The sequence below is a fragment of the Etheostoma cragini genome, chromosome 13 (assembly GCF_013103735.1).
Source record: "Etheostoma cragini isolate CJK2018 chromosome 13, CSU_Ecrag_1.0, whole genome shotgun sequence".
NCBI lineage: Eukaryota > Metazoa > Chordata > Actinopteri > Perciformes > Percidae > Etheostoma > Etheostoma cragini.
The window spans coordinates 7928954-7946959 of record NC_048419.1 but is presented as its reverse complement, the minus strand read 5'-3'; the positions used below and the strand labels follow the sequence as shown (position 1 = coordinate 7946959).

The window sequence follows — 18006 nt, the reverse complement described above, 5'->3', positions numbered from 1 at the left end:
TGTCTGGGTCAGTTCTTATATCATTAGAAATTAATAATGTAAATAATGTAAATGCTAAATGCCCTAAAACCTGTTGATGCTACAACAATGCAAAGGTTCTTAGCCCTAGAGTTTTGCACATATCATGTAACACTTGATTCCTACATTTTTTTGCCAAAAAACTCTCCAGAAAGTTTCATTTAATGGTGTATTTTTCAAAAGAAATTTCCCTGGGGGGGCATACCCCCAGACCCCCCTAGGGAGAGCCCCATCCCCCCACATATAACAAATCCCAATTTAAACCCTGAAGGATAAACACCCAAAGAAATTGCTTTGTACACGGCAAAATATGGGGCGGCCCATTATTATAATAATAATAATAATAATAATAACAATAATAACAATAATAACAACAATAAAGCATGTAACCTCAATAAATATATAGCAATAGCCTAGTAATGATGATAGGCCTAATACTACTCATAATAATACTAATAATACTACTACTACTAATAATAATAATAATATCTGCAAGCTCACATTAGAAGTCTGGTACTACAACCAATTATAAAAATAGCCTAGCAATGATAATGGGCATACCTACCGCTACTGATAATAATATTAATAATAATAATAATAATGTGGGCCTAAAAAAAATAGCCTATCTATCTATCTATCTATCTATCTATCTATCTATCTATCTATCTATCTATCTATCGTTTGTTCGTGGTGTGGGGGGCGTAGGGCACTAGGGCCCCAACTGCAAGAACCAGCTTTGGGGGGGCCCAGCTTGCAAAAGGTTGAGAACCCCTGCCATACAATATGTGCAGTTATCTGAATACAGATGTACAAAATAAGGCAGAATTCTTTTTTTTATTTTTTTAAATGACAATGTACATTTAAAATTTACATTGTCATTTAAAAAAACGATAATTATGAAAATAATATTTTATAGATCAGTGCATTTGTATGTAACTTTTAATGTTAAAATAATTGTCAGAAGGCACCATTGGCCCCCGGGCATCTTCCCATTATCAAATCTGGCACTCTTTAAAAAAAAAAATTTGACATTATTTCTTTATAGCTTTAGGTTCAACTATAGCTGTCATTAGTTTTAATAAGGAGGTGCAAGAGAGCTTTTTCGATTTGATTTTAATGTTTCTTGTCACCATAAAAAAACAATTCATTCAGGTATTAAACACCAAAAATTAAACAATTGTTTTGATTTAATTATAACACAGTAAATTTACACTTTGGTAAATTGCTATAACAATGTGTATTGTATTTCACTTTATTACTATGTTTGATTTGTCTTATTTTGGCATTATAAATCTTCCACAGACCAAAAGCCACCAGAAAATTCAAAGTGAAATATGCAGTACAACACTGATGGGATGAGTGGGTGACATCACGCTGACATCACAGGAGATGTGATCATGGTCATGACTGATTAAGGAGCAGGTTAACACATCAGACAATGATTTCACCATTTCTACTCATTGAGAGTATCACATCGTGCCATGCTAGCTTTAATTTCACATATTTTTGTTTTTCTTCTCAATTCCCATTAACTACTTACGTGGCACACACGAGCCAAACTTGTCTGGAAATTCAGATATCAGATCATCATTGATTCTGTCCTTCATCGGTCCCAGGATTATGATGGGTCTGGCATAATTAACTGGAAGGAAAAAACAAAGATTCACTGCATTTCTTAACATTTCTTTAGAAAACAATTGAGCAACAATGACTGTTTGTTACACATGAAAGTAAATCTTATTCCATCTTTCCCCGTGTTGTGTTCAGGGGAGCTTTAGTTGTTGTTTGTATGCAAAGATGCATAACAAGATATGTATAAATACAGAAAATAATGGAAATATGAATACAAGCATGGATAGCTAAATATGGACGATAATGGACCAAACTCAGTGTTATTCCTGCAGAGTATTGGTTCCAGTACACAGCATCATGGGTGACAAAAGCAAACTACAAACAACTAGTGTATATAAATCACTTTCTATTATGTTTAAACGTACTATACTACAATATCCTGAAAACTCTTCAGAAACCGACAATACAAAGCTACCATAACATTATGGAGACAATAGCATGAACTCTCCTCTGCTGATGTCTTCTGGGTAACACTGTGCTACAGTATTTGACAGCTGGCAGCAGTTGACGTGGTGCCTTGAGAGGATTTAAATTCCAAATGGGAGGTTTTAATTCTTATCTTTCAATAAAGTTGTGTAGTTGCTGGAAAATACAGTTATTTACACACTACACAGACACACTACATTGTGACACACTACACAAATAGACACAGCTAATGTATTTGCAATATAAATACTATATTTATATCCTTATAACATTATTAAGGATAATGTTAATTCAGATAGTGTATGCTCCATATAATCAACTATGTAATGACCTCTCTCTCAAAATAAACACTTCATATTAACAGATGTGTTCCAGAGCATCACATGAGCAGAGCCACGCCCCCACAAAAATGCATTTTGCTGGACTAACTGGTTGAAACCATGATGTGAGTGCCCTGACTGACAGTGAGCAATGCTAGAGTGAAGCATATTAACACACTGTGTTTCACATGTTGAGGGCCCGCTTTGATGACACATTTCAATAAGTGAAAACTTACTTTCTTGCCGCATCACAGGTTCATATGAGAGAATCACATCCTCTTGACTCCCTGGGGGACGCGGGACAAATACTCATTAATAACATAAACAATATGCCACAATACAAGCATGGCAGCATATGTCACAGAACATGTCACTGTTAGTTTTGGTCTGTCCTACTGATGATAAAAATTGACATGTTGCCCTGGTGACACATAAAATGCCTCTATACAGCTCAAGCTATATCAATTAATAACATAATAATCTGTCATTTCAAATAGAACCAAAGAATTATAAACATTTCATCCACTTTTAAATAATTTGCTTTGATGTTTTGGCCTCAACTGAATACATTCAGGTGCTCAGTAAACTTGGTACAATACGACATAAAACTTCATATTTAAAGATACCTGGTTGGGGATTTAAACAGTTACCTGATGTATTTGTAACTTCACGTACATGCATTTAGCAAATGCATGTATTTGAGTTTTTGTTGGATAATTGTGATGCTCTGCCTCCGCACATGATGTTGTTAATTGCAGTTCATATGCTTTCAATGAGAAAGGCTATTACTAGGTTATTTGAAAAGCACTTTCCTCACTCTGCATCAAGCAACATTAAAATAAAAAAGGAATTTCCAAAATATTTATTCTGCACAAGAAAATCCTGAAATGACCCAGATTAGTGGTAATGAATCTGTTCACTGAAATCAATCTGACAGTATAAGCCTGTATCCCAAATGACTGACACTTTTACTTAACACATTACAAATAACTTACAAAACCAACAGATGTTATTGTGACGTGCTCCAAAACCCGGCTTCGACACAAACATGCTTCCATGCAAAGACAAAAACACTTTAGTTGTTTAAGCCAGTGTCATGCAAACATGCATGAAACATTATCAACATGTTAGGAAAGGCGTCAGTGAGGGGTGCAATTATAAAAGAAATGTTAAGTCTGCTCAGCATGCCAATATAGGTTTGGGAGGCTCCAGTACACGATAATCCCACAGCTGGCCTGCAGTAACAGTGCTGCTTCACCCAGACAGACACAATTTAATTAAATTTTAGTCATAGTATGAAATCGTAACAAGAGTCATCTCAGGACACTTTACAGATAGAGTATGTCTAGACAACACTATAATTGTTTAGTGTTGAATTGTAAAGACCCAACAATTCCAGTAATTTCCCCAAGAGCAAGCATTTAGTGGTGACGCACACAAAGTTTGGGACCATGGGTCAGCCGCATATGCAAGAGTAGAAATGGACATGACTTAATACCATGCACCATTGTACAAAGATTCTGGCTAAAAGGAAGTTTTTCCTCACTACTGTCACACCAAATGCTTACTTGTGGGAAATGTTTTGGTTTTTGTAAATTAGTCTAGACCTACTCTGTCTGTAAAATGTCTTGAGATTACTCTTGTTATGATTCAATACTATAAATAAAATAAATTTAATTGAAATTGAAAATAACACAGACAGAGAGGTTGTAAAGCTGGAAGAAAATCAAACTTCAATCAGCCACTTTTAAGTGTATTCATTATAATATATAACAAATCATCTTATCCTCTTCTGACTACATGTAAATTATTCAAGTCAAAAGATCAACCCTGGTTCACAAGACAGAAAAAATGAGGTAAATCCATACCAACATGACCTTTATTTCTTTTGATTATTATATTTAAAACAATATTTTGTAAGCCTTTATGTCAGCCCTTGTGACAAGCTATTTAACTCTGGAAGTAGCACCTTTACCATAAAACAGACCCAGCAGAGGAGACAAACACCTAAATGCCTTGCACATCTTGATTTTAGTGAACCTGCTTTACCTCTTGTACAGATGTTACACTGCAAACTGAGAAGCAACACTAATCCAAAAATTGAGCATGCAACAGTGCAGGCAAGAAGAACACGTTCAAACAGGACACGTGACGAGGAGGGCCTTCTTGTGGGAGGTTGTGGGAAACAAAGAAGAGGAATCATTCCTGGACCAACTTACTGAATGTCTTTGTCCCATACCCATCATCACCTATTCCCAGGATGTCCTATTGGCCGTCCAAAGAGAGCCAGAACAGAAAAAAGAGAGGAGGGAGGACAGCCGCAATATAAACAAAAGGTTGGAGACAGTGACAAGAAGGAGGTGCAGACCCACAAATCTGCCTCTGTCCAAACACTAAACAGTCAGCAGGGGGGGCCAGTCACATGCTAACATGTAGCCTGGTTGAAACTGAGCCTGAAGAATTTTTGAAGGGAAACTGGGTCGTACAATATCACCATATGGGGATATGTCGCAGGCAAAATGAACCGCATTGACTTGGCTTCTGTCCTGCCGACTAATCAGCATCTGAGCCAAAACGTCTCTGACTGGGGTCCAACACAAAGAGAAAGAAAACGAAGACGACAGGAGATGATGATGAGAGGAAGCCTGAAAGGCCTCCTTGAAGTCCAACTGTGTGCCCCCTACCAGCCCTAAAACCTACACTGACTCTTCGCATGGACGTACATGTGTGTATGTGGGCTTACTTACTGTCGGAATCACTGCCATCCTGCTCACCCTCTTTGTTCTTGTAGAATGGAAACTTTCGTGTGAAGATGAAATTCTTTTTACGTTTGTCATAGAATGACTGTGAGGGGAGAGAAAGCATGGGAGCAAACAGGTATATCTGTCAAGTTCATGCACACAAAACAAGCGCTTGCAGAAAGTGGGACGTCAAGAAGTTCTCACAATGAAAACTGAATATCCGTTCCTCACAGATTATTTTCATTCTACTATAATATTGGAAATATTTAAATGTACATTTTTGATCCAAGTAGGTTACAGTTGTTTAACATCCTCATTAGAATGATGATGAGATTATTTTTCCAATAAGAAAATCATTTTAAAGCTGAAATAAAACCAACAATAATCACCAGCTATTTTGATAAAAGGCATGCTGGTGTCAGCTGCTAAAATGTGAGGAATTGCTGCTTTTCTCTGATTCATGTGACTGCAAATGTAATAACATTGGGGTTTCGACTATTGAACTTAAAAATTCATTGAAATAAAAGATTTTGATGAAAGATTTGCCAGAAGTGAATCCCTGCATCCCTAAAGAATTTGATATACAATATCTGAATAGATGTTGTTCTCCTCCTAAGCAAAGATTGATTTACTGTAAATAAATAATAAGTTGTATAATCAGTACAGAATATGTAAAATTGTTTGCGGAAGTCTTAATGTGTATAGTAACTAAAGCTGTCAGATGAATGTAGTGGAGTAAAAAGTAAAATATTTCGCTCTGAAATGTAGCCGAGCAGAATTAGAAAATGGCTTGAAAAGAAAAGACTAAAGTAAAGTACAAGTACTTCAACATTTGGACTGTAGTACAGTACTGATGTAAATGTACTTAGTTACATTCCACCACTGGGAATGCTACTGTAGCTCCGAGTACTTCTTTAAGTGCCATAGTTGCATCAGAGGCCTTTAAAGTAAAAGCAAGGTGTGAAACGATTTACTGAGATCATGCTATGAGAGAGTAAAATAACAAAGTGGTTTGGTCATTGAAAAGATTGTCATCAGCACACAAAAAATCATGCATCAATCGAAAGAACAGAAGGAACAGAAGAAAATGAGGCTTCAAATAATGAATATAAAGTCTACATCAATCATTCATTCACATATAAGTGTAGTAAAGGCACAAACTTCAGACATTTCACTCTAAACTCTTCACTCTTGTTGTATTAAACAAACACGACTCATTCAGCTGTAATAAATAAACATACATTAACACTAGAAATGACTCATTACGTGACTTTTAGAAAAATGGTTTCTTTCATGGTGTTGATGAAAAAACACATACACATGATGACACAGGCTCATGTGTTCTATTGAATCAATGAAATATATCTAACTTGTGAGACTAAGCTAGAGAGGGACCTCAAACTGCAGTGAGAACCAACAACCAACATCTGACAATGCAAATCATGACGCAGTTGTTTGGTTACACAGGAAGCCATACGGTCACTGTGAAGATTTCAAGATGAAGTTACATCTGAGCGACACCATACATTGTCAAATAACTGTGGTAATATAAAGTGCCACTTTGCAGACCTCAGACAAGTACTTACCCCTTTTGAATCAAATGACCCTGGCTTGGCATTGAACTTCACAGTTTTTAGACGTGCTCGCTCTTTCCTTTCCACCCTGCCGAGCAAAAAAAAGCCATGTCAGCCGTTGACCACAGAGACACTCTGACACCACGTTGAACTGCACAAGGTTCTGGTAACTCTGGGTGAGGACAAGTCTCAAACACGTCACAAGTACTCTGGGTGTCAAACTATCTGTGTGGAGGAATGTCAATATTATGTCAATGAGCTGTCTAATAAAATATGTGTTTAGGTTCATCTTTAACACAGGTGTGTGGAATTAAATTGCGTATTTATTTGGTTCATTGTGTTTCAAGACATCCTAAATGTAAATGTGCTGTATTTATATAGCGCTTTTCCAGTCTTAACAACTGCTCAAAGCGCTTTTACATCTACAGGGAACATTCACCATTCACACACTGTGGCCGGAGCTGCCGTACAAGGTGCCACCTGCTCATCAGATAAACATTCACACACATTCACACTCCGGTGCGCAGCACCGGGGGCAACTCGGGGTTCAGTGTCTTGCCCAAGGACACTTCGACACTGACTGCAGGGGCGGGGATCGAATCACCAACCTTCCGATTGGGAGGCAACCGCTCTACCACTGAGCCACAGCCGTCCCCTAAAGAAGACAAGTGTGCTGAAATGCATTTGTGTATTCTTATAATGGACCAGCCAACACACCCTTGATAGTGTTTGTCTACTGTCAGCGCTAATTAGCCAGCTTCCCATTCATCTATGGGAGCAGCCGTGCAATGCATTCTGGTAGCGTCGCAGGGACTTTGCAGAAGCGGGACGTCAAGTTGCCTGCTCCTCATTTGCATAAAGGTTGCTGGATTCAACTCACTGCCTCTCAAAAATTGACAAAAATCTTTTAAACTGACCTTTGCTTATCTGAAATGAAAACAACTGCATAGCCCATTTTTCACATAAAATGTTTTCAGAAACACGTTTTGTGAGCTATTTTCGTCAAATGCAAGACCGTTGTCTGACTAAGCTGCAATTATGGTATGTTTCGAAATTGAGATGAGCCAGGTCTGCGCAGAATCGATCACCGGCGATCGGGGCCCGTTGCATGCCGGTTAGATTGTGTCCGACTTGATCCCGACTTGCTCTGACGTCATACACACGTGGGCAACGGAAATCTCACAAGAGAAAGGCGGCCGCAGTTCTGAGATGCAGGCGGCAGAGGTCGGCGCAAGATGGCGACCGTGGTGGTTGACGTTTGCTAAGCTCTGCAACACTTAGCTGAGTACCTATGTTTTAAAATAAGGCCAATAACTACGCAACTTGCTGGACTGACAGATTTTGAGAGACACAGTGATGAGTAAGGGTTAACTATCATTTTAAGAACTTTAAAGGCTAGAAACAACCCTTTGAAGATAGCATGTGCAACTGCTCAGGTCCCTAGCATACTAGCTTGCTAGTAGCACGGGCCTCGTGAACCACAATGGCAAATAGAGACGCTAAAAAAGGCATAAAAGGGGGACTGATTATGGATGTGGACCCGGACGGCACCTTTTTAGGTTTTTGCTCGCCTCTTCCAGACTCTCCCATTAATAGTCCAAATCCAAAGAAAGTATGTGCCAACACAGATAAAAACAAGGTCTCTAACGCCGACATTCTCAAAGCAATCTTTGAGTGGAAGGAGCAATTCTCCGTCTTTGAACAACGGATAAATAAAAACTCTGCAGACATCACTGTAGTAAAAGAAGAGATGAAAAGCCTTGGTTTTCAAGCAAAGGAGACGGAAGATAAGGTAAAAAAGGCTGGATAAACCTTCCTGAAAAAGTGAACAAAGATGTAAGAGAGGAAGTCGTGAAGTTATTGAGTCAGATTGCACCTAATGATAACGGCAAGCTAAGATTCTTGGTTGATGCAGTACATAGAGTTGGGCGCCCCAGAGAGGATAAGACGCCGCGTCCGATTGTTATACAATTCAACATGCGCACCTTCAGGTACAAGATTTGGAAAGACTCCCGCAATGCTGAAGTTATGAAGAAGCTGAATCTCCGTATTGCCGAGGATCTGACACGCTCCGAGAGAGAATGCAGAAACAAACTGTGGCCCCTGGTCGAGCAGGCTCGTAAGGACGGAAAGAAAACCAGATGGCAAGGTCCAGTCGCCTTCATCGATAGGGTGAAATTTGTTGCATTAATCTTCGTCTTGTATAGCTGTCTAGATATGATGACAAGGCAAGTATTTAATTGACAAGTGGACAATGAAGTAGCCTGATGTTAATAAGGCCTTAAAGTTTACCGTTATATTTGTACTCCCAGTGGTCAGGGTACTTCTAATCCCTACCAAAGGTTAATGGTTCCTACTAGCTCTTATCTTCTGTTTCTTAGTTGTAGGAATCAATCTTATTTTCCACCTTTTCCCTTATTTATTTATACATTATTTACTATTTGTATGGCAAACAATTTTAGTAACCTAAAAGTGGTTTCTCTGAATGTCAAGGGGTTACGAAACATATCTAAAAGAAAGGCTATTTTTTTATTTAAGGTTGCCCAGCATCGGGGGCAACTTGGGATTCAGTGTCTTGCCCAAGGACACTGCAACATGGGACTGCAGGACCAGAGATTGAACCACCAATCTTCCGATTGGCAGACAACCGCTGTACCACTGAGCCACAGCCGCCCCCACTTAAGTCATGCTTCTAATCACTCAGCAGGAGTAGCTATTTTATTTAATACATTTAAAGGAGATGTGGTAGAATCTCACCTTTCTCAAAAGGGTGGATGGATTACTCTGGTTCTTAGAGTGAATAATGTGTTTCTGGTGTAAACTAATATACATGGACATAATAACAATGCTTTGGCAAAAAACATGTATACCCAAATAGCAGGAGAGTTAAAAAAAATATGAAGGAAAAATACAAAGATGCTCATTTAATTATTGGTGGTGACCTAAATGATGCAGCAGATGATCAAGTGGATAGATTACCAGCAAGGATCTCCTCTAACTCAAAATGTAAACCTATATCATATTTGTGTTTTCAATTGCAATGAACTTGGTAATGTTCAAAAATGGGAATTAGCTATTAAATTTAGTAAGGAAATGAAAAAACGCAACACTTTGAGAGAACTAGAAACAATGACAGAACTGAAATCTTTAATAAATAAAAATGCTCTTACCGCAGAGGAAGAATTAAAGCTGTCAAATTTGAAAGAGAGAGGTTGACCGATTATATATTAATATGACCAAAGGAGCCTTTATACGCTCTAGAGCAAAATGGTTAGAGGAAGGTGAGCGGAATACAAGTTATTTATTTGCTCTGGAAAAAAGAAACTATAACAGAAATAATATTACCTCCTTAAAAAAAGATAACTGTATAAAGTCCAACCCATCTGATATAGCAAACTATACTTCTAGTTTCTATTCTGATTTATATAGCTCTAACTATAACCCAACTGAGGATGAGAATTTTATCAGCAAAATTACACTGCTAAATGTAGATTATAAAATACTTTCATTAATTTTTGCCGGGCGTTTAAAAAAAGGATTGAGACAAATTATAAATGAAACTCAAACTGGTTTTATGGCTAATCGGCATATAAGCTGTAACATCAGGCTTATTCATGATCTAATAGATTATTCTGAATATGTGGAATCTGACGCTGTAATATTATCGCTGGATTTTTATAAGGCATTTGACACAGTAGAGCATCAATTCTTATTTAGGTCACTTCAATCTTTTGGTTTTGGTGAAAAATGTATCTCTGGTGTTAAGATGTTTTATAAAGATATCAGTAGCTGTGTCATGCTATATCCAAATACCACCCAAAGCTTTTCAGTTTATAAATCAGATCGTCAAGGCTGCCCTTGTTTTCCATTTCTATTTCTCACTTTATTTGGAAAAACAAATGCCACCGTTTAAAAAAGGAGATTTTAGCAGCCCCGAGAAATGCAGGTGGCATGGAAATATTAGACTTCATGGATGTGAACAACACCTTTAGAATTAAATGGATTAAAGAATGTTTAAAAGCTCCAGATTCCCTTTAGTACTTTATTCCACAGTCCATTTTTGGAAAAATGGGAGGCCTCTAATTTTACACAGTAATTAATTCTGATTTAATAAAATAGATCTCAGTATGTTCTACATGAGATCTGTTGCTGATTTTAATGAACAACAGACTGTCAGTGATCCATGATCTGAACGGATTAAGTCTCTCTGACTTCTAAACATCAGCCACACAACATATGTTCTGTAGAGAATAAGTATTTAAATTAGACAAAAAGCTATTAAAATCCCTCCGATTCAAAAACAATAAAAAGTTTATATAAAACGTCATCATGTTGTAAACCAATCAGGTGTTAAATCAGCTGAGAAGCCGGCGTTTCCCAGCATGCTCTGGGTCCGCCTGGGTCCGCCTGGTTCTTGCAGTCGGTGAAAAGCAACTGCGCCGCCTGCGTCTCAGAACTGCGACCGCCTTGCTCTCGTGAGATCTCCGTTGCCCAAGTGTGCATGACGTCAGAGCAAGTCGGGATCAAGTCGGACGCAAATCTAACCGGCATGCAACGGGCCCCGATCGCCGGTGATCGATTCTGCGCAGACCTGGCTCATCTCGAACGAGCCTATTGTCAGGGGTTGATGCATTAACTGAATTGTAAGTGAAGCCAAAAACATATGGATCGCCCCATGGTGGCTGGCTACTGCATAGGTCATAGCGCCCGCCTCTCCATGTCAGTGGATGGGAAATGGACCACACAAAAAATCAAAGACTGTTTCTGTCATTTAAGGTGTAGTGTAGTGTTCATTTTTCAGTTTGGTTTTAATTACTTATGCAATGCTATAGATAAAAATGGGTGAAACGTAATGGTTGACAGCTAAAATTTAACTTCCGATTGGTTGGGTGGGTATATGGGCAGGAATTCAATAGGGAGTCCACCGCCTGATCTCTACTGCGATCTACTAAAGACTCTGGCTCCAAAATTACACAATGGCAGCACCCCTATCTATACTTTAGCTTCAATCTTCAGTGGGACGAAGTGGAGACGCGTCATCCATCTTTATACACAATCTATAAGTGTTATATGCTGCTTGCAAAATCAACCCATTGGGTCCGTTTGTGGGTGAAGGCGATATCTACCAGCCCATATTTAGTGATATTTTAAGTTATCCACTTAATTGTCTGGAAATGGATTTCTAATGCCACACACTAGCAATGGATGAGGACAGATTTTTTTCTTTTCTTCAATCATTATTTTTTCTTCTCTTTCATTATAGAGGAATGTCCATGAGTTGTTGTCTGTGTTTCAGAAGATATTCCAACTGTCAGTAAGGCAGCAAACTGTAATCCATCATGGATAACTCAGACCACTCTCTCTCCCCCACACTGGTCCAACAGAGGAGCACCTTCTCTCAAAGAGTTTCCTCACCCAGAGACAGATTTCTATCTACTTCTTACCGTCGCTTGCTGGGGATGACACCCATTTCCTCACTGTCCCCATGTGGGGTGACACGGCGGGCCTGCCACCACTCATCATCTGAGGCGTTGATGACGTGGAGGATGTCCCCATACCTGAAGCTGAGCCCTTGGCTGGGGAGGCCGCTGTCCTTTGACTTCTCATAGTCAAACAGTGCCCTATTCAGTAGAAAATATCAGAATCAGTCTTACAAATGCACAGAATTCCTTTCATTTTCCACTTTTTTCATGTGAGGTCTTTTCTAATTAAGTAGTGAGGCACTAGAAGCACAGCTTTACCAGGTCCGAGAGAATAGTGACTGTTGGTCCATGTTGGTTGCTATAATAAGAAACATTCCTCTGTTTCAGTCACAGATCTCAAACCTGGTTTAACATGTCAGTGTGCATACAACTGTTACATTAAATTCAGTCCACAAATGGTCACATCTGCTCAATCATCTGTGCGATAAGTAAACACAACCTCTTACAAGACAGTGTTTATTTACTCGTACCATGTTGTCTGGAATAAATCAGTGCAGTTATCAAATCCAAGAAGTATGGGGCTTGGATTGGACAGCTTTTTCCCTGAATTTAGCTTGAAAATTCAAAACTAGGGTGAAATCCTAAAATGACCAACCTCACATAGAGCGATCTCTTCTGATTAGTTCGCAGGGATCCTGAGCCAGAGCTCATGCTGTGGTTCATCATCTGTTCCCGCAGGTCATGGATTTTGGCCTCAAAACGTCCGTACTCTGCAAGACAAGATTAGAAGTCAGCCCACTGATGCTACTAAAAGTAAGAGTGTCCCATATTAAGTGAAAAGTGATTTGAAACGTTGATCTTTATGACGACAATAGAATTAAAAAAGTTTAATATAAAGGACGGAGAGAAATTTACACACAAAATGTGATAATGTATATCATTTTTATGTGAGCTTAAAACCCCTTAAAGGCCATTATTTAAGCACAAGGATACATACAGATACTCTCTATATTGGTAGTCCTATTTCAACACTGAGTTTCTTATACCTCTTAAAATTGTGTGTATTAAGTTGGTGGCATGTAGTTTGCTACCAACTTGTCATTGGCATTGTATTTCCCCATAAATACATGCAAAACTGTATGTATTGAACAGCTTTATGACTTTCATTTGTTGGAATAACTCTAAACCTTTAAAGTTACTGCAAGCCAAACTTGAGTGACATACCGCATATTGATATTCCGACAGATATTCAAAATAAATAACAAACACCTTAAAATATTAAGGGAAAAATGTACAAGGAATTGGTTTAAGACATCTTTGTTATGCTGTATTCACAGACGTCTACCATTAATCTGAGAATACAGGAACCTACATATGATTTGTTTCTTACACATCGATGCCCAAGCGTTTCCAGTGATTAATGTCTGGAGCCATGAAATGATTGCTCTTAGCAAAGTAAAAGAGGATGTCAGAATGGGAAAGCCATCACTCTGTTGACAAGTAAGCTTGTCCTGACAGTGTGGTTACTATGAGGATGAAAAGCTGATAACTTAATGCATGGCTGGCTAATCAGTCACTTTAAAAAAATGAACCAGAGACTTGACATATTCTGTCATGACACAACCAACCACTGACTGCACAACCTGGATTTTAGAAATCAGTACAAAATACACTGTAATTGAAGCTTAAAATACCAAATATGTTGTTATTTCATTTTTCAGTGTTAAAAACGCTGCAATTGTCTACAGGCTGCATGAAACTCTTCCATGCTTCCTCTGACACTAATGTGCTTCCTCAACATCCCATCAATCAGGCTACTTAACAAGCCTGAGCCTATACATGTGAGCAATGGAAACTGAAACAAGGAGACCCTTTCATACTGGATAATCATCCACAACAGAATGCAAAATCACAATCTAATTTTAGAAATTTCTTAGTTTTTGAAATGTCTATTTACTTTAAACTAACCTCCCTGTTGTTTTTCCTGCCGATCTTGCACTAAAATAGGTCTCACATACCTGACTGCATGTTCACTTTGATGTGATATCCTCTACTGCTGTTGTCTCTTTTTTATATTTGTTTTCCCCTGGTGCTCCTCCTGTCTGTTCTCTGCACACAGTCCAATTGTAAGACTGGAGTCTCTCTCTCCTGTGGCTGCACAGCTGCAGTGCAGGGGCGGAGACGAGTACAGACGGACGCACCAGACAGGAAGATGTGTTTGCTTTGTATGCTTGTTTGGTTTATCAATTGTTACGTATATGCATCATTTCTCACATCATAAATCTAGAGCTAGGAGACACAATGACGTTTCTAGTTTTCCAATGATATGAGCAATGTACAGCGTTTTTGGGTAATAGATATGCCTTTGACTTTTACAGGTGTTCTTTGAGTTTTGTTTGGGCTAAAGCCACTATAACCTGACCTTCAGTGTATATATGTGTGTATGTATGTATATACTGTATATTTATATATTATACAAACATTTGGGAGCTTTTAAGGCTTTTAATTGACAGGACTCCTTGAAGACAGAAAACATGAAAGGGGAAAGAGAAGGGGGCCAACATGCAGCAAAGGGCCGTAGGTCGGATTCAAACCCAGCCGCTGCCAAGGACTCATCAAAGGGGAAGCACACTGAGTGAGCTAGAGGTTACTCCATTCTGTTAAAATATTTAACTAAACTCATTACTAATTAGCTGGACTCAGACAAAACAGATTCCTTGTATATGGCCCTGAACATGTAACGTTTTCCTGTTCTTTCTGGTAGCCTGTGTCTGAACTGCAACACAAATTCTAATGCCTATTACTAATGACAACGGAACTCTTATCATGAAACACATTAACATTTGCTTTAGCTCTTGGTTATGAGAATGGTTATGTTTTAGTTACCCTGCAGATTTAATGTGTTGTAGTAGTTTTTTTGTTGAAAATTAGTTGAATGAGATTAACATCCAGAATCATCAGCTTCACATCAAATCATTTCATCACCCTTTGAGCTTGTTTTGCAATAGTAACCACTGTGCACCTCACATAACAAACACACACACACACACACACACACACACACACAAAGTATGTGTCAACTTAACAATACCTATGCCTAATGTTTTGTAAATCAATGTTGACCTCTTTTATGCAATGTGACAAATCAACAAAGAACCATGACGTGATCCATCAGAAGTCTCTTCCTACGTAAGTGGAGATCACTTCTTAAATTAATATTCAGCAGCCTGCTAAAACATGCCACTTTTAAAGCTTAACATTACTTATGTTAGGTTTACAAAGAAAGAAATATTCAACACATTCTCATGAACAGGTTTTTATGATAACGTATGAACAGTTATGCACATTAAAACATTTGATATCATACAAAAACTAGGAGGGCGCTGGTCACAGGACATAGGCTACTGAGCTCTGTGCTTCAGAGCCGCAGTCGCTACAAACCTTTTGGAAAACAGCTCTGAATGAAATATGTTGTAAGCTGAACTGAACATTAAAACAAAGGTGTGTAATAAAGCTACATAAATATTCTATAGAGCCATTAGACTGAGCTATGATAAACGAGTAACTGTGTCTGCATGTACTAACCTCACCAAAACACAGTAGACTTAGAAAGAGCATATAATTTTAATGTGTTTTTCAAAAAGGAGAGAAGAAAGGACATTGTAAAAGGGTCATGGCCTGGGAGCACAGGAACAAAAGGTAAATTTGGGGGGGGGGTTGAAAAAGTGCATGTGCAGTGCAGGCGTGAGAGTCTAACAGGTTGGGAGAGGAAAGAATCAGGTGTGCTTCAGAGGGTCAAACGCTAGGTGTAGAAGTGTGAACAGACTGTCTGTGACCACATTCACTCAGTGACTCTGACTGAATCATGCTAAAAAGTCAGAGCAGCCACAGGTGCCAATGGCACAAACCTGGTGCTGGAGAGGGCGCCCTTCGCGGTGAGCATAGAGCAAGTTCTGATGGGTAAGAAGAGAAAGCAGTTGTTAGTCCCAGAGGTGTTTAGAGCCCAGTTAGTCAGCTGTAGGAATCTCCCTCAGATGGGAACAAGGCAACAAGTTCAATAAGTGAGATGGGAGCATTCGATTAACCGGATTCCCGCATCATCCCTAAACTAAGAGTCCTGAGGCCTATATCACCAAACAAGGCCAACATGCCAACATACCAACTTGTTAAATAAACCCAGGTTTTCCCAATCTAGCAACGAGCATGTTCACACAAAAGGGGCAGTGTTTGCACCATATCACCAACTGCGACCATGGACAAGTCTACCAGAGCAGCATATTTTATACAAGAAGAGCAAACGATATTGCTACAGTAATATATAGAAGACAGACAGGTAAAACAGGCAAAAAGCATTACAGTCGCTGCAGCTAAATCCAGGAAAGTGTTCAGTATAAGTAATATATATATTAATATTATTACCATGGCGATCTAACCCTTCAACAAGTGACCCACCATCATGATACACAAAACTCTGAGTTGAACCTGAAGTTACCTCGTTAACCACAAATCTTACTTCATAGTATAAGCCTCTGATTACAGAAGGCTTCAGATTGAACTTGATGCCACGTCACATACTCCACTACTGATCTTTGCCACTGAAGAGTCTCCTGTGAGACGGAGCAAAGTCGGTCTGAGCTTCCGAAATGTAACCTTTTCATCAGCTCTGAAGATCTTTTTACAAAAGGTCATGTTTGAGAAGCAAAAGCAAGAATATTCTCCAAAACAGTTGCTGCAAACAGGACATGGACTTGCTGACATTAAAGCATGAAATGTATAAAGAACCTTGACTCTACAGAGAAAGTTTTTGACTTCTTGAATGTTCTTGGTTGTTTTTAGATTGGAGAGGAAAGATCCTTGATGTAGAATCTTTTGAGGCAAACACCTAACACAGCTCTCAGTATAAGGGTTCTTGTGTTTGGCACCTCTGAGACATTGACACGTCTCTGGGCATGAGTGAGTGCCTCTTCAGCTATTGAGTAGATACTGCTGCTGTTGACCTTAATCACAGTAGGCATGTCATCAGTCAAAGCTGTCGAGTCCACTACACGTTAACTTACAGAACGTTGGAAGACAGTTCGCTAGACATGCTGATGCTACATGACATGCTGATGCTACAGGACAAAGAAACCAGAAACCATTTTAAGACAAATATAATGTTTTTTTATGGCTTTTGGGAAAAGACCAAGGACTGGGATGTTTCAGAAAAAAAAAATTAATGTATGGTACCTTAACTATTTTAAGATAAAGACATCACGATTTTGTCATTACACTGTACAACTCAATAAAAACTGCTTCCCCATTGCCCCCCCCCATTCAACAAACTGGGAATATGCACAGAGCTATGCTTAAGAACACTTCTCTTTACTTTTTTTAGACATGTGGACACTTTAACTAAGACTCATGGAGCTCTTACTCTGAAGGTGAAATCTGACAGAAGAAGTTCAGTTACAGTGTCACCTTAACTCAAAACTCATGCACAAGGGAACAATCCTTTCAGTGGTAGAATCTTCAAATCTCTGCTGTCATGTGTGGTGTCATAAATGGACAAAAGAAACTTTGGGAACTGAAACTGTCAAACCAAAGATGAAACGAGAAATTACCTTACAGTACATTGGTTCCCAGTTTCAGCTATGCGTTGGTACAATTGTCTGACTAGCATCAAACTTGATGAAAAGTGATGACCTTTATTGCTCTAAGCTGCCCCACTAGCAGAATGTTTCTCAGCCTAACCTCCACAGCTCAGGTGCAGATTGGTGAAGCTGTCACAACTTCAAGGTAAGTTGGGATACTTCCGATTTAAATCTAGCTCTGTGTCATCTTTGTATGGACATTGTGTTAAGATCAACGGTGCACACGGAGCAGAGGTCTGCTG

General features: G+C 38.9%; 1 protein-coding gene across 40 annotated transcripts in view; it reads right to left on the bottom strand.

Moving 5' to 3' along the window:
- Positions 1-18006, bottom strand: part of dlg2 (discs, large homolog 2 (Drosophila)) — a 291611-nt gene that overhangs the window by 7432 nt on the left and 266173 nt on the right. For 29 of the 40 annotated variants that reach the window (XM_034889479.1, XM_034889483.1, XM_034889482.1 and 26 more), the window contains 7 exons: positions 16043-16087; positions 12790-12904; positions 12156-12332; positions 6724-6799; positions 5144-5240; positions 2633-2683; positions 1559-1660 (listed from right to left, as the gene is read on the bottom strand). In XM_034889479.1, coding sequence (XP_034745370.1) covers positions 1559-1660; positions 2633-2683; positions 5144-5240; positions 6724-6799; positions 12156-12332; positions 12790-12904; positions 16043-16087 — 663 coding nt within the window. Of the gene's footprint in view, positions 1-1558; positions 1661-2632; positions 2684-4615; positions 4662-5143; positions 5241-6723; positions 6800-12155; positions 12333-12789; positions 12905-16042; positions 16088-18006 lie in introns of all 40 variants that reach the window. The other 11 variants (XM_034889484.1, XM_034889490.1, XM_034889506.1 and 8 more) reach the window with 3 other exon arrangements.